The sequence below is a fragment of the Meles meles genome, chromosome 3, assembly GCF_922984935.1.
Source record: "Meles meles chromosome 3, mMelMel3.1 paternal haplotype, whole genome shotgun sequence".
Classification (NCBI taxonomy): Eukaryota; Metazoa; Chordata; class Mammalia; order Carnivora; family Mustelidae; genus Meles; species Meles meles.
Window position 1 is genome coordinate 89,932,257 of NC_060068.1, and position 13,566 is coordinate 89,945,822.

General features: G+C 36.2%; 1 protein-coding gene across 1 annotated transcript in view; it reads right to left on the reverse strand.

Annotated features, from left to right (window-relative positions):
• Positions 1-1,698: 1,698 nt before the first annotated feature.
• The window catches only part of RNF180 (ring finger protein 180), a 167,778-nt gene continuing 155,910 nt past the window's right edge, over positions 1,699-13,566 (reverse strand). The window contains exon 6 of the mRNA XM_045998928.1: positions 1,699-2,673. Within this exon, the coding sequence (XP_045854884.1) occupies positions 2,474-2,673 (200 nt within the window). The 3' untranslated portion in view covers positions 1,699-2,473. The remainder of the gene's footprint in view (positions 2,674-13,566) is intronic.

Here is a 13,566-nt window from a genome sequence, read left to right on the forward strand (position 1 = left end):
TCTGGCTTTTAATAAATTGGGAGCTCTAGGAAATGCTGCACTTCTTAATATTTGGCAGCTTGTAGCTCCATTTGCATACAATTTAAATATTTTAAAGTAAAATTAGAAATTTATAATATTTCTAAATTTACTTTTAATATGCCAAATGATGTTATTCTCAGACTGTTATTAAGACTCATATAGTCCATCTAGAATGTTCCTCCAGACTATGCTTTCTTTTTTTTTTAAAGATTTTATTTATTTATTTGACAGACAGAGATCACAAGTAGGCAGAGAGGCAGGCAGAGAGAGAGAGAGGAGGGGAACAGGTTCCCTGCTGAGCAGACAGCCTGATGTGGGGCTCGATTCCAGGACCCCGGGATCATGACCTGAGCCGAAGGCAGAGGCTTTAACCCACTGAGCCACCTAGGTGCCCCAAGCTTTCTTTTTTTTTTTTTTTTAAAGGGTATTTAAGGGTATTATTTTTATTTGTACTTAGTTTGTAGATACAGGTCTATAAACTGATATATCATTGAGCTACTATACTCATATTGGGAATCAAATTTGTTTCTCTGAGAACTCTCTTATCTGTTATAATACTAAGTCTGCTTCATGTATAGTTACAATCAATTATTTATTTAAGTAGGCTCCATGCCCAGTGTGAAGCCCAGTGTAGGGACTGAACTCACAGAGATCAAGAGCAGAGCTGAGCTCAAGAGTTGGACACTTAACTGACTGAGCCATCCAGGGGCCCCTTTAATCAACTTTTTAATTTAGGAATGAGTAAAAGCATATTTGCTAGAGATGATAAACCAGGAATTGCTTGGGAAATGGCTGCAGTTCATTTTGAAGTTATTAAGATATTGCCCGCCCCCCATCTGTGTTTTGTTAATTTTTCAGTCCTGACACGTATTACCTCCACTTGGAGCAATAAATTATAAATACCCATTTTTATTTCTGTAAGGTAATACTGAGGTTTGTAAAAAATATTGTTTTTACTAAGATATTAGTTATATGCCACTAGACTAAGCATAATTTGTCTATTTTGGTACTTGAGCAAAAACTGATGTTTCTAAAATGTATTTAGTTCTCTGCTTTCTAGATTTGATAGTGTTTAGTGGACACTGCTGTTTCCTTTCACGGACATAATTTTAAGAACAGTAACACTGTAGAATAAAAATCTGTTACTCTATCATATTTCTTAGAACATCACATATCATCAGATAGGTGCTTTTATTCAAATACACTTAGTTGTAATTAGGCCAAATTTGGACTTTTCCTAGACTGAACTCTTGAGGCCTTGACAGTGACAATTTGTTTGATGGTGATATTTTTAGTGCCATGACAGTTTCACTTTCTTTGTGTAAAAGTATGCTCACTGTGTTATCAGATATATGATAGCCATAATCAAAACACTCCTCATAGGTTACACAAAGACCACCTTAATGACTGAAATAAGCCTACTTCTTTGTGCCTTAGTTTTCTTACTTGTGAAAGTGGGGTACTAGTGTTGTTTCCTATTCTGGAATAATTTAGATTTCTTTATTATTTTTTTTAAATTAAGGGAAAAACCAATTCCAAGGCTTAGAATACTGTAATAATAAAAAGAAATGCCAGGTTTTCTTTGTATATACTCATAAGCCTCATAAGCCTATTTCCAAAAATTCCTTATTCCAGATATTAAATTACTTAATAAGAAAGAAAAAAATGTAAAAGCCACTCTTTATTGCACATGTACAATATATTTAACAATCTCTGTGTTAAATCACTAAAGTAGTTACATTTTGGACATGCATTGCTCTTTAAACTACTGAAAATCAGTAAGTATTTTATTCTTCCGGTGAGTAATCCTGTAATTTGGAAAGGATTAATATCTTTCTTTCTGTTGGGAGTCTTTCACATTTACTATTCTGTTCTTACAATAAATAAAAATGTTGCATTAATGCTATTATTAGGTCTGTTTAAAGAATAGCCCGGTTTTTTGATAATAGAAAATAAGTAGAGAAAATTGGAAACCAAAACTGAATATACCCTGCTATATTAGTTCCCAGAAAGTATAATTTATGTTTAATGCACATAATTTGCCTAATAATAAGTGGTGATTGACTAAATATTTTTTCAGCAAAGATACTATTTACCCAGATTATCATTTCATTTTGTATTTTTACTACTTTTCAGTGGAGGGAAAACCTCAGTCTTTACAATTAAGTATAAAAGCAGTATTGTAAAATTAGAGCCCGTAACTCCTAAACCAGGAGGAATTTTGAAATTAATAGTGCATTGTTGCTAAGTGCTAGACAGACTAGCTTCTCAGTAAACTGTAGTTTGTTACATGAAAAACATTAATAAATAAGTCCATTATTCTCATACTTTCTATAAACACCAACAATTTATATAATGCAACATTATAAAAACTTCAAAGCACATTTTAAAAAGGTTTAATTGCTATCTACATCATTTATGATTGTTCAACTGTAGTAAGATATGAAAATTCCTAAAACGGAAAGAAAAAATAGCAAAGAAAGCAGAAAACAATGAATCCAATGACCCAGTTCACTGAATAAATATAGATGATCACCATATCCATGTCAAACCACCATCCACGGCTATCATCCTCAAAGTGCAGATAATCCATCCTGTGTGCACCATGTGGGAATTGCCTTCTTGTAACTGGAGCTGCACGTCTATGGAAACCTATAAGATGCATCAACACGTTATTGTAAAGCTCATGGAATTCAGGTATGTGCTCATAAAGGAAGCTGTGTTTTGAACACTGGGACGATCAACAGAGCGTATCTTGATGTCACTGAGTGATATGTTGTATTCCTGACAGTTTTTTTTCCCAATGATTACCAATAGTCAGAGTCTCTTTTAGTTATGGGTTTTAAGGGCAGGATCAGTAAAATTAAGCAAAGAGCATGGAGTAGGGAGTCAGGAGAACTATTCTTGTTCTGTCACCTTCTTGGGCAAGCTATTTTTTTTTTTTTTAAGATTTTATTTATTTATTTGACAGAGAGAGAGATCACAGGTAGGCAGAGAGGCAGACAGAGAGAGAGGAGGAAGCAGGCTCCCCGCTGAGCAGAGAGCCTGATGCGGGGCTCGATCCCAGGACCCTGAGATCATGACCTGAGCTGAAGGCAGAGGCTTAACCCACTGAGCCACCCAGGTGTTGGGCAAGCTATTTGATCTCTTTGGGTCTCTGACTGCTCATCTATACCATCTGATGACTTAATCACAACGGATCCTCACAAATTTTTAAATTATTTTCACAGGCGAGCAATTTCTACATTTGAACTCGATTCAGGTTGTATTGTCACAATTGCTCTTTGTAACTAGTGATCACCAACTTAACCTTTTATCTCATACCTCAAGAATTTTATTGGTATTTGAATAAAATTCTAGAAGGAAAATATCTTGTTTTGGCACTGAACAGACTGGACAAAATGTACACCTTTGAAGAAATTTAGGTTTAATTTTTATAAATTTTAAATCATGGGCTTACTTAAGGAGATTGGTATGTAAAAAGCCAATCTCGAAACTTCTAGCAACAACCTTGAAGAAAATGCACGGGGTATGTGAACGTGGAATGTTAGCAGTAAGTCAAGATGCTACCGGGTACTTCTGCAATGGACATAATTCTATTCCCAATCTGATTATGATTCAGGCCTCCCTAGTTTTCACATACAGATAGTTTTTTTTTTCTGTTATATTCTGTCATAAGGTGTTTAGATTGGCTCTAGCTGGTTTTTCATGCCCTTGTCTGCTCTTTGCTGGTGATGTCAAGAGAGACACGAGCTCTAAAACGAAAGCACTGCTTAAGAACACAGGAGAAGGAGAAACCATAACAGGAACACAGGAATACATAAAATCATTTAAATTGAAAACAACATAGAACCTGGACCTGCCAATTGATATTTCACTATGAGATGTTAGTTTGTAAAAACCCCTCTTGCTATGGTAAAAGTCACATCAGTGGTTTAAAGGATAGGAAAAATGCAACCAGTCATTTGATTGGACTCCAATCAAGTGCCAGAAAATTATAAAACCAACCAACCAACCAGCCATCAAACAAACAAAAATACAAACAGACCAAAAATGCCCTACTGTATATCCTTTGGCTACTCAGGGCTCTGAAACTCAACTAGTATACTACAGAAGACAACTAGATCTGATCAGAAGTGTTTAGTAAAGGGACTAATTTTACCAGAAATTAATGCACTCAGTATTTAATAGTAGTAGGTGTGAATTTTTTTGTATGTGAGTGTATACTTGTCAGTGCTTACGTTTTGGTACCAGAAAAACTACTGGCCATAGCTAAAGAAAACATCATCTATATGGATAAAGGGAACATCTAGTGGAAACACCACCATGGGATCCTTCCCAGGCCGCTGGTGGCTCTTTGATCTCAGTTTTTAGCTGAAGTGTTTGAGAGCTGCTTTACAGCACAGGAACACATGTGCAGGGAGGAACTTTCCTGGCGGGGGGTTCCTAAATGCAGAGCATTTCAGTAAACCATAAAACCGCCACGATGGTCCAAGTGCTAAGTCCTGATTTTAGCTGGTCGGGCCAGATGGCCACTTGCATCGCTATGTGTTTGTGGATTTTTTGGTCCCTATATTGAAGGTAATCACCAGTCGGTGCCTGAAGGTGACCAAGATCAGAAGCAGCCTGCAAGTCCCAAGCAGATGTCTTGTAGACATCAGGATCCTGGTGCCCAGTTCTCAGGCCAGGGTGATCAGAGGGTGATAGGATCATTTTGTTGGACCCCAGTAGTTGTACAGTTGGGTGAGGATATCCTTGCAGATCAAAGCCCCTCGGGCTTCACCCTCACTACTACCAGCAACCCATAGTTGCACCAGCTTCCACGTGGATACCTTCTCTGACAGGTTATTTTCCAGAGTGGTATTGTTCACACAGAAGCCAGTGCCCCCAAAAGCTCTCAGTTGTGTATTGCACAGGCCACTCACTGACAGTACAGACTCCTGGACTTGAGACTCCTTGGGGGTGACTGGCGTTGGACTCCAATGTGGCTGCTGCAGCCCCAACTTAGCTCTATGTAATGTGTGCACAGGTGCCACCCCCAAGGGTATAGGGGCCTTCTAAACACTCTGACACAGCCTTCCTCCCATCTTATTAAGGGAGCCATTCTTCCTATGGCTTCCCTGGACAAAGCTAAAATCCCATCTGTCCTGAGACTGACTTTGCTAGTCATGTTTCAGACGTTATAGGCCTCAATTTCAGGCAGTAAAGTAGACCCTTCCACTCTGTCTACAGCTATGGGTAGATCTATACATACAGCAATCTGGAAGAAGGGCAGAATACAGCAGGAGAGAGATGGAGGAAATTAGGACCAGATACATGTATCTACAGAAACAGACATAAGATAGAACCTGTGGAGGCGAATGCAGATGGAGATACAGGTGTATCTGTGTATATATCTAACTGGCAAATAGAATTCTTTTCTGATTTGCAGACTCTAAACATAAAGGTGTTGGAAAGTGGGCCTTAAATGAGGAAATCCAAAATCTCTCATCAGCCAGGGTAAAATGTTAATATTTTGAGGCAGAATTAAAAAAACAAGGAAATAAACTGCTGGCACCCACATTAAAAAAAAAAAAGTGGTAGTTCTTGTATGACTAAATGAAAGTATTACTGAGAAATATTACATCTCCTTGTGAAATACTGCACTTTTTTTCAGTAATATGTACCTGCTTATTATTTAGAGCTTGAACATAAGCTTGCCCAATGGCAACATCTCTTGGTTGACCAATACATAGTTTCAGAGTCTTCTAAAAAAAAAAAAAAAAAAACTACAAATTTCAAAGGACTGATAATCTGATCGTAACCTTTGGTTTTTACTTACTAATGCCCACTTTAAGTATTTCTGTCCTTATTTGTTTTAGTGGAGACAATACAATAAACTATGGAAAAGCTATAATTTTGGTAGCTGCTAGTAACTCTGGTGATAAAGGTTCTGTGAGGCTCAAGCTTTAAGCAGATTCTCGTTCATCCATTTTAACAATGGAAGAACACTAAATATGCTCCAGATCAAGCTGCTTATTCTGATGGCAACGTTACACTCACTTGGGTAGTAGTATCTAAAGTCAAACTTCTTTGATCAAGGATAATTCTAGATAACTGTTTATATGATTTATATTTAAGAAAAGTTGTACATATTTAAGTCATATGGACATCTTAATTTTTGTAATCAATGAACATGCAATAACTTTCCATTTAGTCGTGTCTTTTCCGATTACTTGCATCAATATTTTATAATTTTCAGTAAATTTACTTACATTATGTAGATGTAAAACATGAAATTAAAAAGGATGAGATAAAGGGGAAAAGGTAAATTAGAGGGCCATATTTCAAATAGGTTTTTAATAATTCATAATGTTTTTGGCTGACTTCCTATCACATTTTATTTTTAAATTATTAATTTTTATTGCTTATAAAACGTTTACAATAGGATGATATTTTTTCCTGTCTTTTTTGGTTGCTTTGTTAGTATTAAGTCTCTTGTGTACTTTGCACTAATATTTATCTAAAACTAGATAATATAATATAAAATCCATTTAACTGGGCATATGCAAACTTCAACATATTTTAACAGATAGAAAACATGCCAACGAAGTCTGTCCTTCTGTTATTCGACTTCCAGTTTTCCTCAGCCAACATTACATACCATCATAACCTCTAAGTAAGAATGCCACTGTTAGTCTTCACTCAGCTTCACTCAAAAGCTTAACTTCTGTTTAGATAAGTAGAATATATTCTTTTATGTTCTCTTCCCACATTCCAGTGGGTTGCTTTGTACCCACCTTGGGAGGTATTCTTTTTTGGAGAGCATGTTAAGGGAATTTCATCCCAACAGGTTTTTAAGACTATCTAACCACCATTCTCTAAACTGTAGTCATTATTTTAAGAGAAAGGGGGGTCTGTTAGGGTGGGAGAGAGGGGAAGTGGGAAGAGTTTTTGCACATTCAAAGATTAGCCCAATATATAAACACAAATATTTCCAAAGTAGCTGATACTCCTTTTCCACAGCTGCTTCACAAATAGAGGCTGGAGAATAAGCAGCACTATTATTGGAAATTATTATTATATAACAAAGTGATTTTTTTTTTTCTGACCTAAAGGATTATTTATAAACCTTAGATGTTTCAGATTTCAGTTTCAGTTGGTTGGGTCAAAGGAACGATGGTATTAATGGAATAGCCCTAGAAAAAAGTAGGGCTAAGAGAAAACATGGCACAAAAGACGAAGCATTATGGGTGGGAAGATCATATGTGCTGGTTTCCCCAGGACAGTCTCAGTTTACTTTTGTTCTCCTGGTAGAAGTACTAATAGAGTGCCTCTCATTCTGAAAGTGTTCTCCCATCCAAGTACTAACCAGGCCCGACCCTGCTTAGCTTCCGAGATCAGACGAGATCGGGCGCGTTCAGGGTGGTATGGCCGTAGACTGAAAGTGTTCTCATTAATGCTAATTTTCAGCTCTGAACACCACAAAGACTCAGGAAGTAAGTTTTTATAGGTAAGGTGGATAAGGATCATTGCTTGTTTAATATTAATTTCTTTTTCAAGAAAAAGAGAGAGAGATGGGGAGAGAGGTGGAGGGTCAGAGGAAGAGAAGATCTTAAGCAAGATCCATGCCCAGAGTGGAGCCTGATGAGGGGCTTGATCTCATGATCCAAGCTGAAATCAAGACAGCCACTTAACCCCCTGAGCCACCCAGGTGCCCCTTAATTTTTTTTTTTTTAAGGTGGGGAGTTAGTAAGTGGGTTTTTGTAAATATTTTGGGATTTCCAAAGCTATAAATTGGATGGGATGATTGCAATTTCTCAATCAAAATCTGATGAAAGGAAAATCACCTCACAGATATTGTTACTTGGTAAGTATTAGATTATGACATCAGAAGAACTGCAAGAATACTAACGAGTGATTAATTCCAGTAATCAGTAACTGATTCCCCTGTAAAATGATCACAATGAAAGGACCTAATTCAGTAGGCTACCATGAGGATTAGATGAATTAATACATATAAAGCACAGGCCTGGTCCATTATAAAGGTTCAGTGCATGTCAGATTTTTCTTCTTACATTATTATTACTATTGTTACTATTAATATGTGGAAGAAGCTACCTTTTCTTGCCAGAGCTTGCTCTTCATATTATGTCTATCTTTTCTAAATAAATCAATGAGTTGACCATTGATGGTTCAAACAAAATGGCTTCTAACTGTTTAAATATGAGTTGATTTCTTCAAGGCAGTGGCTAATTTTAAGTAGACTCTCAGGGTATCAGACCCTGAAACTATGAGATCTACTCAACATTTATAGAGGGCATATTTACAATCTGTTAGTCACTGAGGATTTTAAGATATTTTAAGAAACTATGAGTCTGGAACAGTGTTCTCGATTTTTTTTTTAAAATTAGCACCGCCATAAGGGGAAAGATAAGTGAAATTTAAATTTATGTATTCTAATCAATAAATTAACTTAAATCTACTTTCTTCCTAATTAGAGAAAATAAATAGGAAAGAATAAGATTTTGTCAGGTACAGTTAAGCTTTTGAGGGCCACAAATCAAAGTAATGTCTAGGATTTTTTGGTGGCCCTCCAAACCAATCTTTGCCCCCAAAGATCCTAGGATGGCCTAGGAGACAGTATGCCTAAAACCATCATAATAGTGAAATATATACATATATATATAGTGATATAGGCAACTATTTTATTCCAACAGCATTTGGATTGGAATTAATGGAGTGAAAACTTCTGCACCAGGAATTTACTTTTACATGGACTTAACCACAACCTATTACTGGTAACAACCAATAATAATTAGTGTGGTATTGAGACATGGTTTAAAGAGTATCTAATATTAGTACTTCTACCTGTGCTATTTTATTTTTATTTTTTTAAGATTTTATTTATTTATTTGACAGAGATCACAAGTTGGCAGAGAGGCAGGCAGAGAGAGAGGGGAAGCAGGCTCCCTGCTGAGCAGAGAGCCTGATATGGGGCTCCATCTCAGGACCCTGGGATCATGACCTGACCGAAGGCAGAGGTTTTAACCCACTGAGCCACCCAGGTGCCCCATACCTGTGCTATTTTAAAGAACACAGTAAAAACATAAACTTCATACTCCTCCCACCCCCCCATATATTACAGTAGGGGAAAAAAAGCACTGTGCAGGGAAAATCATCCTCATCAAGAGATCAGAAAATATGGATTCTTGTGCCAATATTAAACATAACCATTTGGTCAAGTCAAAATAGTTTCTCTGTAGCTTGCAAGATGTTATATGGTTTTCCTTCTTTAATCTGTTAAGGTGATGAATTCACAGAGATTTTTTAAAAATGTTGAATAATTTAAATCTATTAAAGTGACAGATTTTCCAATGTTTTATCATTTCTTCATACATAGGACAAATTACATGTATTAATGATACTCATTTTCATATACTGATGAATTCAGCTTTATATATTTTATATGGAATTTTTATGCCTATGTTTGTAAGGAAGATTGGTGTATAATTTTGTTTTGTTATTTTTGCCTGGTTTATCATTATTTTATTGGCTTTTTAAAATATGTTGGCAAATGGGTAACAATTCTACATGGGTCTCTGTGTGTCTGCGTATCTTGTAAACAGAAGTAATGACTGCTTCTATTCTGTACTGTTTCTTGAAAGATATTCCTGTAGCATACAAAGGGGAACAGGATGTTCCCCTTTGAGAACATACTATATTTAACAGTTATAAAATAATTGAATTTTGGGGCACCTGGATGGCTCAGATGATTGAGTATCTGACTTTTGATTTAGGCTCAGGTCATGATCTCAGTGTCATGAGATTAAGCCCCGCACTGGGCTCCGCGCTGAGCATGGAGCCTGCTTAAGACTTTTTTCTCTCTCTGCCCCCACCTCCTGCTTGCACTCTCTCTCTTAAAAAAAAAAAATTAAAAATTAGAAAAAGAACTAAATTTTATGAGCTCAGAGCTCTCCAGGTAACACAGCCCAGTGTGTGTGTAGGTATCACCCGGCCCTATCTGTAATGTTCTAGGAGAAAAAGGGATCAGGTATCCATCATCAATTCTGCTGTTTTGGCTAATGTTGTGAGTAACAGACCATCCTTTGTTTCTGCCCCAGGAATCTTACACTTTTTGCAAACATCCTTGAAAGTGGAAGGCTAATTTGTTTGCTTGTTAATAGGGTAAAATCTCAGACCCTTAAGAGTTCTCAACATTTACAGTCTTGTGTCCTTTTTACTCTATGAAACAATGTGCATAAAATTATAATCCTTGATGGTTTGGTGAATCTAGCCTATAAAACCATTTGGGCCTGTTGTCTTTTCAAGTTTGGGGGTAAATTTTTAAATTCCAATTCTTTACTAGTTGTATCAGTTTCTTTATTAATTGCTAGTCTGTTAATGTTTTCTAAAGTTGTTTTTGGCATTTTTATACATTATCCATTCAATCCAAGTTTTTAAACCTATTGGACTAAAATTTGCATAACTGTGGTACATTTAGTGCTCCATGCAAATAATCTGGTCTTCTGAGTACATCGTTTATTTTGTACTTCTTTGCCACTGAGGTTAGGGATAGCCATGAGACTCGACCAATGAAAATTACTATTCAAACAAAATATTCTGCATTGCTTCTGGGTAGAGCATTTATCAGTTTGAAAGGCTGCAGCAGTCTTTTCCCTTCCTCCCCAGCAACTACCAAAATACCAGATAGACTGCTCAGTCAGCTTCGGTCATAAAGCTTAAGATGATGTAGCACAGAGGACTCAGGAGTTAAGGGAAAATTATTTCAACATCGCTAGGCATTCTGGTTGAGAATCACAAAATAATCTATAAAGCTATTCAAGAAAAGGATGATAATCTCTAAAGTTGAATCTGACTCCCCCCCACCCTTTTTTTCCTTCATGTGTGAAAGTACTCTTGGAGAAATTTCATTGTGTGAAATTGAAGAGTGACAAAGGACTGTGGAGAAAATCTCCAAGTCAGAGTTAGGTTGAGAAAAAATACAAAGAAGAAACCACATTCTAGAATCTCAAACAGGTATTTCTGCCATTTTATAAATTCTCTTTTCTAAAAACAATTTTACCTCTGAAGGATTTTTCTCCTATCCTAGAAGGTAAAGGCCATCACTCTCTACCCCGCCATCTGGTTTAAGTTTATATTCACCATCAGAGACTATAAATAAGGTAGGTTCCATTATTTTGAAGACTCCTTCAGAGACATAAAGATTGTGCACAATTATCTCATATTTTTTCAATTTTAGCAACTTTCACAGTGCTTATACTGGGTACTAAATGTGTTTGCTGAATGGATGGATGAGTGAGTGCCTGTATGTAAGGAAAGACATCAGAAAATAGAATGAATAATTAGCCTGTTTTTCCAGAATGTTTCAAATCAGGCCTCCCAAATATATTTTTAGCAGGAATGGAATATTATTATGAATGTATTTGAGATGCATTTTGTAGATCTTAAGAAAAAATATTCTTTAGAAGTTAGTTCAGAGAGCATTGAAATTAGTATTAAAAGAGAAAGAGTCATCTGTCATATACCAAGCATTGGGTAAAGCCTCAGATATATCACTAACCAAGACAGACACACCGCATGCTCAGAGCTTAAACTCTGGTGGAATGAACAACGATGACAGACTACTGCTGATTGATTCTTATTTTACAGTCATTGCAATAAGTATCAAATTTATCAACACTTTGTAAATAAGGGAATTAGTTAAGGCTTACAGAGGTAAGGTAACTTCTACCAAGATTTGAACCTATTTCTTTTTCTCTCCTCTGGGGACCATTTGATTCCCAATTCTGCTAGTTAACAACTGTGTGATCCTGAGCAGGTTACTTCACCTTTCTTACTGAGTTTCTGGAGATAATGAATGAGGACAGTAAGATACTTTCCAGCCTTACCCATCCTACATCTTACATGTAGTTAGGTGCTTTAAAAAAAGGATGTATGTGATATCCTTCATGTGTGATGAGACAGACAAAAGGTTGAAGCACAGTATTTTACTGCTGTCTTTTTCATATTACATAAGACATTTATAGTGCCAAGTTGATTGATCTAAGTAGGCCTTAGCAGAGGTGGAGTGATATTTTTATAGTCAAAAGTAGGTATAGAGTTACTCTGTTAATATAGTTGAAAAGCTAATACAAAATGAATTTTAAATGTCATCTTTTTCTCCTGTATTTTTAGGATGCCAGAGTCAAATGTATAAGTCCTGTAAAATTAGTTTTTTTCTAATGAATAAAGTATGTGTGGATTACTTATAGTTCTATGACACTTGTTTAATTTTCAGTATACAGTTGAACCATGAACAACATGGATTTGAGCTGTGCGGGGTCACTTACAAGTGGATTCTTTTTTTTTTTTTTTTTTTTAAGATTTATTTACTTTAGAGAGAAAGAGAATGTGAGCTGGGGAGGGGCAGAGGGAGGGAAAGAATCTCAAGCAGACTCCCACCTGAGCACGGAGTCCCATGCAGGGGCTCCATCTCACCACCCTGAGAGCGTGACTTGAGTTGAAGAGTCGGGAGGTTAAACAACTAAGCCACCCAGGTGCCCCACAAGTGGATTTTTTCCCAATAAATACATATACAGTAATGTAAATGTATTCTCTTTTCCTTATGATTTTCTTAACATTTTTCTCTTGCTTTATAGTAAGAATACAGTATATAATACATATACAAGTAGACTGTGTATCTTATCAGCCAGGCTTCTGGTCAGCAGTTGGTTATTAGTAGCCTTGAAGGAATCAAAATTTAAGTGCAGATTTTTAATTATGGGGGTTATTGGCAACCTTAACATCTGTGTTGTTCAAGGGTCAACTGTAGTTTACAAAGTTATCAGGCAAAATCACAAAAAAATGAATACCATGATTTCTTTCAAAAATATTTTTGTGGCAAAAAATATATAACACAAAATCTGCCATTTTAACCATATTTTGGTGTACAACTCAATAGCATTAATTACATTTACAAAGTTGTACAACCATTATCACAAAGACAACCTTTGTAGCCATTAAGGAGTAATTTCCCATTCTCCTCAGTCTCTGGGAACCTCTAATCAATGACTTAGTCTATTCCAGGTATTGCATAGGAGTCAGATTATAAAATATTCATCCTTTGGGGTCTGGTTATTTCGCCCAGTGTAACATTTTCAAGGTTCACTGATAGTGTAAGCAGGTATCATAAATTCATTTTTTCATGGCTAAATAATATCCCACTGTATGTATATACCACATTTCTGTTTTTCCATTGATTTGTTTATGGCTACTTGGATTGCTTCCATTTGTTGTCTATTATGAATAATGCTGCAGTAAACATTGGGATACAAGTATCTCTTCGAGTCCCTGTTTTCAGTTTTCTTTGGGGTATATATCCAGGAGAAGATCTGTTAAGTCATGGTAATTCTATATTTAGCTTTTTGAGGAAACTCCAAAATATTTTTGCAGTGGGATGCACCATTTTACATCACTACCAGCGATCTTTGAGGATTTCTATTTCTCCACATTCTTGTAAATACTTTTCTGTTAAAAATTTTTGTTAGAGCTGTTCTAGTAGGT